This window comes from Callithrix jacchus, chromosome 3, assembly GCF_049354715.1.
Source record: "Callithrix jacchus isolate 240 chromosome 3, calJac240_pri, whole genome shotgun sequence".
NCBI classification, from domain to species: domain Eukaryota; kingdom Metazoa; phylum Chordata; class Mammalia; order Primates; family Cebidae; genus Callithrix; species Callithrix jacchus.
In genome coordinates, this window is record NC_133504.1 from 155,006,842 (window position 1) to 155,021,633 (window position 14,792).

Sequence of the window (14,792 nt, forward strand, 5' to 3'; positions counted from 1 at the left end):
AGGCTTGAGCCACCGCGCCCGGCCCAATGGGGGAAATTTTTTATGGCTCGTGAATTATATCTCAATAAAGTTTTGTTAAAAGAAAACACAACTGGGAGGCCGAGGCGGGTGGATCACTAGGTCAACAGATCGAGACCATCCTGGTCAACATGGTGAAACCCTGTCTCTACTAAAAATTACAAAAAATTAGCTGGGCACGGTGGCGCGTGCCTGTAATCCCAGCTACTCAAGAGGCTGAGGCAGGAGAACTGCCTGAACCCAGGGGGTGGAGGTTGCAGTGAGCCGAGATTGCGCCATTGCACTCCAGCCTGGGTAACAAGAGCGAAACTCTGTCTCAAAAAAAAAAAAAAAAAAACACAACTAACTGCAGATCACATCTCACTGACAGCATATTTTTACTGCCCTGGATCCAAAAAGAAATGCCCAGGTATGGGCTTGTGAGGGCAGAGACACACACACCTGTAATCATGTACACAGCTGCGAGTGGTGATGAGTCAGTGGGGAAATTTCGACAGAATTCAGAGTGCTGAGGCAGTTCCCTTACTGCCCTGCCGACTTCTCTCCCCTGGGCGTTGCTCCCTCAGTCTCGATTCACAAAGTCAATGCCTTTGGGAGCCAGGAACTAAATTCTTAGTCAAAGACACCTCCCTCCTGTCCAGTTACGCGTCTCAGGGAGGAAATGGCAGGTAGGTGATTTCATTCTTTCAGTTTCAGAAAATATTTTTGGACATAACACATTTCCCCTCTGAAATTCTGAAGTAAGGGGAAACAGAGACGATAAGAACATTCCACGTCGAAAAGGATCTCAGCGTTCTCAGTTTAGGGCAGTTGGCCTACTGGCTGTGGTAGAAAAGCTGATGATGGGTGAGGATTAGGGAGGGTGGGAATGGAGGCAGTTTTGTCATCCCCACATCCGGTTTGTGACTGGACACCATATGGGCTGAGATCGAGTTCAGAGGCAGTCAGCTGGAACCCCTTAGCTCTATTTGCCCTTTTTTGTTTTGTTATTTTGTTGTTGTTATTATTGGAAAAGACAAGGGCAGAGCTATCTGAATGCTTCCTTGAATGCTGACAAGAAACCCCATGATTTTTATAAACCCCATGTGAAAAACGTGCTAAGAATCTCTTTTCTTCTTAGCACGTTTTTCACTTAGAGTTTATAAAAATATGTTTTGAAGAAAGTTTGAAAAGATCAGTGGAAAAAAATTCAGCACTAAATTTTCTCTGAAAATCAACTTGTCAAAAAAGACGTGACTAACATCCATCCTGTAACCAGCACATGAATGGTCTTCCCTCCTTACGAATGTGCTTCAGCAAAACTTTAATCTTGACCCCCGGATTTTTCACTTTGAATAGTGGATGGATGAAAAGGCAAGAGGAAAAACAAAGCCAAAATGCACCCAGATGCACACTTCTGCCAGCATGGCCACCCAGGCATTTTGAATTCAGCCACTTATGATCTGTGGATTATTAAGTCTACCTCATTCACTTCATCAGCGTAAACAATAGTAAACTGACTGTAGCGAAATACAGAACCATAGAAACATGATTCTGTTTTAATACAGGCCCATCAGTTAACCCACAGGCTATGCTGCATATGAATAAGAGAAAATAAGTTTATTCTTAACTATGTAATGTAATTCCAGTGGAATTCGGTAGGTGGCATAGAAGAGCTTTTTTGTTTTGTTTTGTTTTCAACACTAAATGTGGTTAACAGTGAAATAAATCTCCAAGGAAGTGCTTGAGTTTCTTACAGACTGCTAAACGGAACAGACAAGCAGGTTGTCTTGGTAAGCGACATCTTATTTTATTTTGTGAAACAAAATAATTGTATAGCTAGTTATTAAGTACAGAAATTTCAAAAGTCTGTGTAAGTCCTGGGTGTTTTTCTAAGTGGGTTATACTTCTGATATGTACATAGTTACCATGTAGTTTGTACTGGCATTTGTGTATCAGTTCTGAGTCCTAAACCAGGGAAAGTTCCCCTGCTGCTCCTGGAATAACACCTTGTATGTGATGTGCTTACCAGAAATATTTTTGAGTTGGGAAATAAATATTTGGGTCACAAACGTCTTCTGGTTTTCTTCCAGAGCAGCTGGTAGTTGTTGATTTCAGTCGGCATTTCTCTTCACCCCATCCCGCCTTTCATATTCTCTTTGCAATGTTAAGGAATATGAGATATAAGTCAGTTCCTCCCAGAGGCAATGCTGCTGTTCAACTCTTCTACTTTTATGGGCAGGTTTGTTTCAGTTTTTTCCTCTGGGCCTTTCCCACTAGCTAGTCCTTCTGTTTCTCAGGCCACTAACACTGTTGTGGGAAGCTAGTCAGGTAGAATTGCAGGTTTTAAAAACGCGTCCCAGGCTATACCTGATTTGGTCAAAAGACTTTAAAGTGAATGTGTTTTATATGTCTTTATAACAAACAAAAAGCAAAAGGTCACAAGACCACATAGGAAACAAAGCAGAACAGTTCTTGAACTAGCTCAGATTCTATTAACCTGTAGTTAATGGCTAGTTGGTCTTGTGCAGAGAAGGCCTTTAGTAAATATTTACGGGGACTAAACTTAATCAGCCGGATAAATTGTATGGGTATTTTCCATTAAGACCAGTCTAAGCCTTGATCTGATGTCCCCAAAGTCTCCAAACTACGACAAATTAAATGTATTGATTCATTGTGTCACATAATGTGAGGCTAAACCTATAATAATAATGAAAATTGACAGAAACATACCTAGAGGCATTTTACACTTTCAAATTAAAGCATTCTTTTCTGCTCAGCTTGTTTTTTTCTTGGTAGTCAAATAGTATTTTGATCAAAAAATACTTTGGTCTAGGAAGCTGAGACATTAATTTTCATTGATTTAGCAAGTTTGGTATATAAAACTCAAAGATCCTAGAAAATCAGTTATTCCTGTGTATAACATTTTGATTTCTTAATTATAGAAATAATAATGGTTTTGTAAATTGAGTACCTGAAATTAATGACTTTAAATGAAAGGGCAAAATGGAGATTGGGCAAATAGAAGATATTTGAGTCAATTAACTTAGCCCAACATAAAACTGAAGCCGTGATTTCACTAGATGCTTGTGTTAGCAGCACTCAATCCACATGGATCTGTAGCAACTTGATTCTTGCCCTCTTGCTGCAAAGAACTTGTCTGAGGGGCATAAGGCAGAGTGACAGACTGAGGCAAGTTGTAGAGGAAGAGTGATGGTGTCATGTCCAGGACAGGTTCCAGCCCTTACGGAGGTCTGAGGGGAGTGGGTGATGAGCAGATAGCTGAAAGAACACTCAGGGGGCGTAGGCAGGCGAAAGGTGATTGTATTCAGCAGCAGCCTGCATCAGCACCTTACTTACACTGGTTCTCTCAGACGTCTGCCTTTTCCCAGATGCTTACTCCTGCGGCTTCCACATACAGCTGTGCATCTGGCTCTCCCTTGCCTTCAGGATCAGCAGCTTAACTCTTATTCTCTCTGGGCACAAGTGAGCCGAGCTGTATCCTGGCTCCCCTCTGTCCATCTGCAAAGACGGACAGCTTTGTCTCTCTCTCTTTCTCTGGGCTCAGCATGCCTGTACAGTGTCAGTAGGGCAATTATACATTTTACAGACAATAGTGGCTTAGAGCCAAGTGATGAGGCATACCTATGTTCTGACTATGGTGGTGAGCTTCTCTCTATGTTACATCTACATGACTGATAACATGTAGAGTTATACGCCTGCACTTTAAACTTTTTCTTTTTTAAGAAAGAAAGAGAGAAAGAAAGAAAAAAAGAAAAAGGAATGAAGAAGAGGAAAAAAGAGGAAGAGGAGGAGGGAGAGAGAATGCAAGTGTTGCTTAATTGCCCAGGCTGGAATGCAGTCTAAAAATGGGTATTGAAAACCTCCCTTATACCATCAATTGTGCTTAATAATGGCCAACCAATATTTCATTTAAACCTGTGAGTAGGTGTGATGTGGTACTGATAATAGTGCATATCTTGTGTATTTAAAGTGGAGAGTTCTATAAATGTTTATTAAGTTTACTTGTTCTGGATCTGAGTTCAAGTCATGTATATCCTTGTTAATTTTCTCTCTCGTTGATCTATCTAATATTGATGTTGAAATCTCCCACTACTACTGTGTGGGAGTCCAAGTCTCTTTACAAGTCTTATGTATCCTGTATTGGGTGCGTACACATCCAGGATCGTCAGCTCTTCTTGTTGCGTTGATCCTTTTACCATTATGTCCTCTTTTGATCTTTGTTGCTTTAAAATCCATTCCATCAGAGGAGAGAATTGAAACCTCTACTTGTTATTTATTTGTTTATTTTTGCTCTCCATTTGGTTGACAAATCTTTCTCCATCTCTTTGTTTTGACTCTTTATGTATCCTTGCATGTAAGATGGGTCTGGATGCAGCATACCGATGGGTTTTAGCTGTATCTTTTGATTGGGGTTTAGTCAATTTAAATTTAAGATTATTGCCATTTGATGTTAGCTGGCTATTTTGCCCATTAGTTGATATAAATTCTTCTTTATGTTGATACTCTTTGCTTTTTGGTATATTTTTAGAAAGGCTAATACTGATTGTTCCTTTCTATATGTAATGCTTCTTTCAGAAGCTCTTGTAAAGCAGGCCTGGTGGTAATGAAATCTCTGAGTACTTGCTTGTTCACAAAAGATTTTATTTTTCCTTCAATTTTAAAGCTTAGTTTGGCTGGATGTGAAATTCTGGGTTGAAAGTTCTTTTCTTTAAGGATGTTAAATATTGGCTCTCACTCTCTTCTGGCCTGTAGGGTTTCTGCTGAGAGATCTGCTGTGAGTCTGATAGGCTTCCCTTTGTGGGTAACCTGACCTTTCTCTCTGGCTGCCCTTAGTATTTTCTCCTTCATTTCAACCCTGGTGAATCTAACAATTATGTGCCTTGGGGTTGCTCTTCTTGAGGAATATCTTTGTGGTGTTCTCTGTATTACCTGGAGTTGAATATTGTCCTGCCTTGATAGGTTGGGAAAGTTTTCCTGAATAATATCCTGAAGAGTATTTTCCAGCTTGGATTCATTCTCTTTATCGTATTCAGGTACACCTATCAAACGTAGATTAGGTCTTTTCACATAGTCACATATTTCTTGGAGACTTTGCTCATTCCTTTTTATCCTTTTTATGCTATTCTTGTCTTCTCATTTTATTTCATTAAGTTGGTCTTCAACCTCTGATATCCTTTCTTCTGCGTGATCAATTCGGCTGTTAAAACTTGTGCATACTTCACGAAGTTCTCGTGTTGTATTTTTCAACTCCGTTAATTCACTTATATTCCTCTCTATATTATCTATTCTTGTTAGCATTTCATCAAACCTTTTTTCAAAGTTCTTAGTTTCTTTGCATTGGGTTGGAACAAGTTCCTTCAATTCCCAGAAGTTTCTTATCATCCACCTTCTGAAGCCTGCCTCTGTTAATGGAACACACACAGTCTTTCTCCATCAGGCCTTGTTCTGTTGCTGATGAGGAACTGAAATCCCCTGTAGAGGGAGAGGCATTCTGATTTTGGGTATTCTCAGCCTTTTTAGGCTGGTTTCTTCCCTTCGTTATAAATTTATTCATCTGTTGTGTTTGTAATTACCGCCTTTCTAATTAGGTTTCTGAGTGGACGTCCAATCTATTGATTCCCAGCGCCGGAATCTGAGCAACCAACTGTGCCGGCTAAAACAGCAGCGTTAAGATTGATGGTGCTTTTCTGACTCTGCACCAAAAACTGCCGTGCCAAGGTGCCAGCAAAACCACCGCGCTGGCCACAAGAGTCACGGTGGCGAACCGTGGGGCTCCTCTGCTGGGAATCTCCTGGTCCGTGAGCAACAAAAATTCATCTAAAAGTGTGGCATTCTCTCATTTTCTGAACTTTCACTGGGAGCCACAATCCTGAGCTGTTAACCATCAGCCATCTTGGATCTCTCTCCTACACTTTAAACTTGCTGAGTTACTTTGGATGTTTACCTTGGCCTATCCTTGACCAAAGCATAGCCACATTCCTTACAGAGAGTTTGTTAAAAAGTTTTAGGGCCGGGCACGGTGGCTTATGCCTGTAATCCCAGCACTTTGGGAGGCTGAGGTGGGGAGATCATGAGGTCAGGAGTTCAAGACCAGCCTGACCAACATGGCAAAACCCCGTCTCTACTAAAAATACAAAAATTAGCTGGGCATGGTGGTAGGTACGTGCCTATAATCCCAGCTACTCAGGAGGCTGAGGCAAGAGAATCACTCTAACCCAGAAGGTGGAGGTTGCAGTGAGCAGAGATCATGCCACTGCCTTCCAGCCTGGATGACAGGGCAAGAGACAGTTTTATATCAGGAACGAAAGGAAGTAAAGTATACTTTGAAGAGGGCTGAGTGGGCAACTTGAGAGATCCAAGTGCCTAGTTTAACCTTTGATTTGGGCCTTATTTGTTGGCAGGCTTGTGGGGTCTTGTGTCTCTTCTCCACTGATTCTTCCCTTGGGATGGGTGCTTGCCAGCACTTGCGGGGGGCTGCATGCACACTGTGTTTACTGAAGCTATGCACATGCTCATTGGAGACATTTTCCCCTTCCCAGACAAGCATTCCTAGAGGAAGATCACATGCCAGTTAAAGTCCGCCATTTTGCCTTTTAATGTGCATTCTTGAGCCTGCTTGCCCAACTCCTGAGCATTTATCAAGAAGCTGCCAACCACCAGCTTCAGGTGTGTTTTCTGTCGATTAGGAGACTGACCTTCCCTGGTGCCAGCTGCAGCCAATGATTATTCTAGAGAGACTGTTTAAAACTGCCTGACCATCAAGTGATGGTCACCTGATATTCCTGGTAGGGCGCGGGTGGGGAGGGGGAGGGGCGGCTTCTCCTGCCCTGCTCATGTCTGCCTAAATACCTACTCTAACACTTGGGGACAGGCAGTTTCAGAAATTTATATCTTTTTATGACGATGGCTGTTGTTAAGGGAAAAAGGACGATTTTCATCTTGCTTGTGGTAGGTTCTGTGAGGCAAGCAAGCACTCACACCCTTGCAGGGGGTCCTGTCTGTCCTGTCTGTATGATCACCTTTTTTTTTTTTTACACTGTTCCCTAGGTTGGAGTGCAGTGGTGCAATCGTGGCTCACTGCAACCTCCACCACCCAGTTCAAGTGATTCTCCTGCCTCTGCCTCTCGAGTAGCTGGGATTACTGGACTGTGTCACCTCACCCAGCTAATTTTTTGTATATTTTTTAGTAGAGATGGGTTTCACTATGTTGGCCTGGCTGGTCTCAAACTCCTGACCTTGTGATCCACTCATCTCGGCCTCCAAAAGTGCTGGGATTACAGGCATGAGCCACTGTGCCTGACCTCTCTGATCACTTTTGCATACTGTGCCTGACCATGCTGATCACTGCTTCCAAGAACTCTGGTGTTGGCTAGGAGTTGGAAAGAGCCCTGATCTGGATTCAGGCATAGGAATAAGCAGGGGACCCTACTTGGACCATTAGGCCAGACCACTTTTGCTTCGACCTGTAACAGATTGCTCTGTTTTGAGATATTAGGCACTCCATCAGGGTATTATTTTTATTCCTATTATTTTAGTCCATTTGGATTGCCATAACAAAGTACCACAGACTGGGTGGCTTATAAACAACAGACATTTATTTCTCACAGTTCTGGAGGTGAGAAGTCTGAGATCAGGGTGGTAATGTGATTGGGTTCTGGCGAGGGCCCTCTTCTGGTTTGCAGATGCCACCTTCTTGTATTTTCACATGGCAGGAAGACAGCCAGAGAGCTCTCTGGAGTCCTTTTTATAAGGGTACTAATCCGACTCATAAAGGCTCTATCCTTATGACCTAATTACTTCCCAATTCTCTCCTGCTGATACCATCATATTGGGGGTTAGGATTTCAGCATAAGAATTCTGTGGGGCACAAACATTCAAGGTATGATGTTCATTAAAGTATTGCTCCTTGAGTGAGTAGCTCTTTCAGGAAGCTGGAGACCAAGAATTGGGAAATTTCTGGGTCTTTCAGTCAAATACAATCAATGTCATAAAAACACCACCTTGACTTTTAACATGAACTTTCATGTCTGCTTCATCTTCCTTGCTCAGGGTCTTCATGAACACTAGTAGGGGTGCCAGGCCCTCTTCCATGTTAGAAGAAATCAGGATAACAAAGGCATATCGGCCTCCTCTGCAAAAGAAATCAGGATAACAAAGGCATATCAGGTGCCTCTACAAAAGGGTAAGTCCAAGGAAGGCTCCAAAACCCGGATAAAGTTTGCATGTCCAAATTGGGGATTTTGAATTATTTAGGTTCTCTGTGCTCATTGAGATATGGGAGGGGATATGTAAAGAGGAATTTGGTGCTTTGCTGATACTGATGACTTGCTTGTCTGACAGTTCTAGGGGATTCTGAATAAGTTCCTCGTGAGAACTGTGTAGCTGTGTAATCCTAGCTGAAAGGTCTCTGGAGGTGAGGCGTGCACACTCTAGAGTTCATCCTAACATGGCTCCCTCTGTTCTCACATGCCACTGGAATGCTGGCCACAAAATTGTGTCTGAGCTAGAGCAGTTTGAATGCTGGTACAATAGGCTTAACCTAGAACAATGCCTACCACCGCATAGAGAATAAATGCATATTTGATGAATGAGTAAAAAAAGTATTCTGAACAAGAGAGAAGAGGAAACAGCTCCCTTTCTTGAAACCTTCTAATGTTCGCCACCCCCTCATCATTCTTGGAATAGAATCCCAACTCCTTGCAATGATCGACAAAGCCTGAGTGATCTTGGCCGTAACTCCTCTCATCTTCCCTCATTCCATGCTAACATTGACCTTCCCACTCCTTCTCAGGCAAGCCAAGCTCAATTTCGTCTCAGGACCTTCATACTTGCCTTTTGCCAGAAATGCTCTTCCCGCAGATCTTCCTATAGGTTACTCATTCTCTTCATTCTGATTTCTACTCTAGTGTCATCATCTCAAAAAGGCCTTCTCTAACTCATCACTCAAAATAGCCACTCCAGGCCAGGCTTGGTGGCTTACGCCTTCTAATCCCAGCACTTTGGGAGGCTGAGGCAGGTGGAACACAAGGTCAGGAATTCAAGTCCAGCCTGGCCAGATGGTGAAACCCTATCTCTACTAAAAATACAAAAATTAGCCAGGCATGGTGGTGCGTGCCTGTAATCCCAGCTAGTGGGAAGGCTGAGGCAGAGAATTGCTTGAACATGGAAGGCGGAGGTTGCAGTGAACCGAGATTGTGCCACTGCACTCCAGCAGCCTGGGTGACAGAATGAGACTCTGTCTCAAAAAAAAAAAAGACACCCCCAAGCACTGTCTCATACCTACTACAATTTACCCTGCTTTATTTTTCTCAATAAAACCTATCACTACAGGAACTTGAGTTTGGTCATTCATTTATTTTCTGTCTCCCCACTAGGTAAAAAGCTCCTTGGGAATTTGGACTTTATCTTGTTTGCTGGTCTATCTCCAGTTCCTGAAACATGGCCAGGAGGTGATCAATAAATATTGGTTGAATAAATAAATGGATGAATAAATGGATCTTCTGAGAGACCTTTTATAATGATTGAATTACCTTTCAAATAAGACCAAAGTTAGACCCAAACTGTGTATAGGTCATAAAGGGTAATAGAAGAGCAGTCCCAATACCAGCATTTGGGACACCTCTTGAGAAAGTCATAGGGAGATGCATGTCAAAGAATGAAAGTACACCATGTGAGTTTTAGCTGGAGTTCTAAATTACTTTGGGAAACTTGGGGCCAGAGAACTTTCCATGAACCCATCTGTATTAGCTTCCTGCGGCTGCTGTAACAAATTATCATAAACAGGTGGCTTTTCCTTTATCGATCTGGAAAGTAGAAGTCAAAACTCAAGGTGTCAGCAGGGCTGCCCTCACTCCAGAGCCTCCTCTAGCTTATGGTAGCTATTGCTGTCCCTTGCCTTGTAGCTGCTGCACTCGTCTCTGCCTCCACTGTTACATGGCCTTCTATGTCTCTGTTGTCTCTTCTCTTGTCTCTCTGTCAAATATCCTTCTGCCTTTCTCTTATAAGGGCACTTGTCATTGGATTTATGGCCCGCCTGGATAATTTGGGATGATCTCCTCATGTCAAGATCCTTAACTTTATTATCTCTGCAAAGACCCCTTTCCCAAGGAAGGTAACGTTCCTGGCTTCTGGGGATTAGGACATGCTTAAGATGTAAACATCTTTCTGTGAGCCACCATCAACCTATTATCCTATCCGTATTAAAATTCATTTGATTAGAGCTGGCATAATTATTTACCTATATGTATATATACTTCCCTAGTTTTAGACTGTGTAACCCGAAAGAATGTAGACTTCATTTTGTGAGTCTGTAATAAAGAAATGTTTAATGTCAGCCATGACTAATTTCATGTATTTTTAAAATGTATGTAATGTATTTCATCATTTTATGTATTTTGTTTTCTAGAATCTATATCTGTATCAAGATGCTCTGAAGAACAGCTTCTACCTTTAGGAATGTCTAGTGTTACAAAATGACTAGCATCTTCCATTTTGCCATTATCTTCATGTTAATACTTCAGATCAGAACACAATTATCTGAAGAAAGTGAATTTTTAGTTGATAGGTCAAATAACGGTCTCATCCACATTCCTAAAGACTTATCCCAGAAAACAACAGTCTTAAATATATCACAAAATTATATATCTGAGCTACAGACTTCTGACATCTTATTACTGTCGAAGCTGAGGGTTTTGATAATTTCTCATAATAGAATCCTGTATCTTGATATCAGTGTTTTCAAATTCAACCAGGAATTGGAATACTTGGATTTGTCCCACAACAAGTTGGTTGAGATTTCTTGCCACCCTACTGTGAACCTCAGGCACCTGGACCTGTCATTTAATGCATTTGATGCCCTGCCTATATGCAAAGAGTTTGGCAGTATGTCTCAACTAAAATTTCTGGGGTTGAGTGCTACACACTTAGAAAAGACTAGCGTGCTGCCAATTGCTCACTTGAATATCAGTAAGGTCTTGCTGGTCTTAGGAGAGCCTTATGGGGACAAAGAAGACCCCGAGGGCCTTCAAGACTTTAACACTGAGAGCCTGCACATTGTTTTCCCCGCAAATAAAGAATTCCATTTTATTTTGGATGTGTCAGTCAGGACTGTAGCAAATCTAGAACTATCTAATATCAAGTGTGTGCTGGAAGATAACGAATGTTCTTACTTCCTAAATATTCTGGCAAAACTTCAAACAAATCCAAAGTTGTCAAGTCTTACTTTAAACAACATTGAAACAACTTGGAATTCTTTCATTAGGATCTTCCAGCTGGTTTGGCATGCAGCCATACAGTATTTCTCAATTTCAAACGTGAAACTACAGGGTCAGTTGGATTTCAGAAATTTTAATTATTCTGGCACTTCCCTGAAGGCCTTGTCAATACACCAAGTTGTCACTGATGTGTTCAGTTTTCCACAAAGTGATATCTACAGCATCTTTTCAAATATGAACATCAAAAATTTAACAGTGTCTGGTACACACATGGTCCACATGCTTTGCCCATTCAAAAGTAGCCCGTTCCTGTATTTGGATTTTTCCAATAATCTCTTAACAGACACGGTTTTTGAAAATTGTGGTCACCTTACTGAGTTGGAGACACTTATTTTACAAACGAATCAATTAAAAGAACTTTCAAAAATAGCTCTTATGACTAAACAGATGAAGTCTCTGCAACAATTGGATATTAGCCAGAATTCTCTAAGCTATGATGAAAATGAAGAAGATTGCTCTTGGACTAAAAGTTTATTAAGTTTAAATATGTCTTCAAATATACTTACTGACTCCGTTTTCCGATGTTTACCTCCCAGGATCAAGGTACTTGATCTTCACAGCAATAAAATAAAGAGCATTCCTAAACAAGTCATAGAACTGGAAGCTTTGCAGGAACTCAATGTTGCTTTCAATTCTTTAACGGACCTTCCTGGATGTGGCAGCTTTAGCAGGCTTTCTGTGTTGATCATTGATCACAATTCAGTTTCCCACCCATCAGCTGATTTCTTCCAGAGCTGCCAGAAGATGAGGTCAATAAATGCAGGGAACAATCCATTCCACTGTACCTGTGATCTAAGAGAATTTGTCAAAAATATAGGCCAGGTATCAAGTGAAGTAGTAGAGGGCTGGCCCGATTCTTATAAGTGTGACTACCCAGATAGTTATAGAGGAACCCCACTGAAGGACTTTCACCTGTCTGACTTATCCTGCAACATAACTCTGCTGATCGTCACCATTGGAGCCACCATGCTGGTGTTGGCTGTGACTGTGACCTCCCTCTGCATCTACTTGGATCTGCCCTGGTATCTCAGGATGGTGTGCCAGTGGACCCAGACCCGACGCAGGGCCAGGAATGTACCCTTAGAAGAACTCCAAAGAAATCTCCAGTTTCATGCTTTTATTTCATATAGTGGGCACGATTCTTTCTGGGTGAAGACTGAATTATTACCAAACCTAGAGAAAGAAGGTATGCAGATTTGCCTTCATGAGAGAAACTTTGTTCCTGGCAAGAGCATTGTGGAAAATATCATCAACTGCATTGAGAAGAGTTACAAGTCCATCTTTGTCTTGTCTCCCAACTTTGTCCAGAGTGAGTGGTGCCATTATGAACTCTACTTTGCCCACCACAATCTCTTCCATGAAGGATCTAATAACTTAATCCTCATCTTGCTGGAACCCATTCCGCAGTACACCATTCCTACCAGCTATCACAAGCTCAAATCGCTCATGGCCAGGAGGACTTATTTGGAATGGCCCAAGGAAAAGAGCAAACATGGGCTTTTCTGGGCTAACCTAAGGGCAGCTATTAATATTAAGCTGACAGAGCAAGCAAAAAAGTAGATTACACATCAAGTGAAAAATATCCCTCTTGTTGATATTGCTGCTTTTGGAAGTTCCAAAAAGGACTTTATTTTGCATCAACACAAATGTCAACACAATTGTGAGTGTATGATGTAGGTAAAAACACATACTTTCAGGCCCCAGTTCACCGGTTATATGTGGTGTTGAAAATTAATAAAAAAATATAACTTTGATTTAAACAGTTAATTTCTGACACTTGAGGGATACACTTGTTTCTTTGCTATAACTGAGTTCTGAATTTATCATGAAGTCAAGAGAAGTACCTGTTTCTCTTCAGTGGTGTGTGTTTTGGTGTGCCGTGGTCAATACTGGAGAACTCCATGACTTTTATGAGTATAGCCGGGATTATATAGCATATCTCCACAGCTGCTGATGCTTTCTTCATTTCCATGGTGGATTCCACTCAACTCATTGATGGCTGCTCATTGATAATACTGGAGACTCTGTGCCTGAAGGTTCTCCCCCAACCCACTACCATGATGCCCACACAAAGGGCAATTCAGAAATGCTGGAAGCTGTCCTTGGAAACAGCCTTCAACTAATGTCAGAAAGAGAGTTGGTGGATAAATACCCCAACTTTTCTTACTCATTTTTTGAGATAAATCTGGGGTATACTTTACATTCTCCCTGAGTTCCCCAGTAGGATACAATTCTGGTTGTCCCACAGCAGATATGGCTTGATAAAGTATTCTTGATTGGCTTCCTTCCTATTTTTTTTTCTGATTTACTTATTCCTCTATGGGTATTCCATGGGATCACCCCTATGATAAACTACCTGTCACTGAATATTTGTCTCAGGATCTGCTTCAGAGGAAGCCCAGACTAAGAGAGTGTTTGTTCCACCTCAGTCCAGATGGAAAATCAGAGTCGGGTTTCTATGGCTGGAAAGCTTGCTGAGATTCTGGTTGCATGAACTAACATGCACAAGAACCTTTGCTCTCTTGATTAGAAGGAGGAATATAGTTGATACTTAGTGCTTCTACATATAGCATCTGTCTCTTTGGGAACTATGTAAGTAGAGCATGAGCAGATGGGGCAGTGTAAGGAATGGATATATCTGAAGCTTTTTATACCCATCAAACATCCTGTCAGTTGACCTTTTTACTCTGACAGCCAGCTCTGGGCAAGTGTAATCTGACGAGAACCTTGTTATAACTACACCATGTATCTTTCACTATATGTCCCATGACTTCTCTGATACCACTGCATGAGATGCTTATAGAAGCCTGTTCAACCATTCTAATACATGCACAAGCCTGGACGTGCCAGGGATACCACTGTGGGATGGGAGGCATTATATAAAGGCTTCTTTCTTCTGTTCTTAAGCTTAAAAATGAGATAGATAGAATCTATACCTTTTCTCAAACAATCCCTAGTGGCACTGAGCTTCACTTACCCACAGGGGAAACCAGCTCAGCAACTTGCTTTTGAATTGACTTTCCCTTCCTTGGTCACTCTTTTCATTCCCCTCACTCTTGAGCCCTGAGATCACCTCTCCAAACAAATAAACTTCCCTTAACTCAAGGAGTCTAGAAAAAAATAAAATAAAAAGCAACAAACAACAAAAAAACCTACAAATGACCCACACATGAAGCTTTCGTTTCAGTTTTTACTTTTCTGAGTGGGAAGGAACCCAAACAACACATATATATACTACTAGCTTCTTGCCTTAAAGAACTTACAATCAATCAGAGAACACTACATGCATCCAAATAACTAAAACAAAAATCAATGAAACAAAGCTATAAAATGGAAGTTCAGAGGTTGCTTAAATTGAGTGAAAGAAAAGCTTCTTGGAAATGTGGGTTTTGTTGCCATTAGGTCTTGAAGGAAGACTTAACTTTGGATTTTTCATGTGTAATGATGAAGAATGGAAAGGCCATTCTAAACAGAATGATAAAGGGCAAAGGCAGGAAT

At 41.4% G+C, this 14,792-nt stretch overlaps 1 protein-coding gene across 13 annotated transcripts; it reads left to right on the forward strand.

Moving 5' to 3' along the window:
* The first annotated feature begins 582 nt into the window (after positions 1–582).
* On the forward strand, positions 583–13,048 carry TLR1 (toll like receptor 1). Of its 13 annotated transcripts, none has more exons than XM_078367382.1 (7): positions 1,753–1,790; positions 3,745–3,870; positions 5,610–5,815; positions 6,561–6,687; positions 8,071–8,203; positions 9,396–9,470; positions 10,427–13,048. In XM_078367382.1, exon 7 carries the CDS (start codon positions 10,494–10,496, stop codon positions 12,852–12,854), a length of 2,361 nt encoding a protein of 786 aa, XP_078223508.1. In that variant the 5' UTR covers positions 1,753–1,790; positions 3,745–3,870; positions 5,610–5,815; positions 6,561–6,687; positions 8,071–8,203; positions 9,396–9,470; positions 10,427–10,493; the 3' UTR covers positions 12,855–13,048. The 13 variants fall into 13 exon arrangements, 12 of the variants coding, with proteins under 12 accessions (XP_078223516.1, XP_078223508.1, XP_078223512.1 ...); XM_078367386.1 differs by lacking the exon at positions 3,745–3,870 and adding an exon at positions 10,027–10,132; XM_078367385.1 differs by lacking the exon at positions 9,396–9,470.
* The last annotated feature ends 1,744 nt before the right edge of the window (positions 13,049–14,792 follow it).

Coding starts and splice junctions, on each gene's coding strand:
- TLR1 (XM_078367390.1), top strand. CDS start 10,494: ATGACTAGCATCTTCCATTTTGCCATTATCTTCATGTTAATACTTCAG.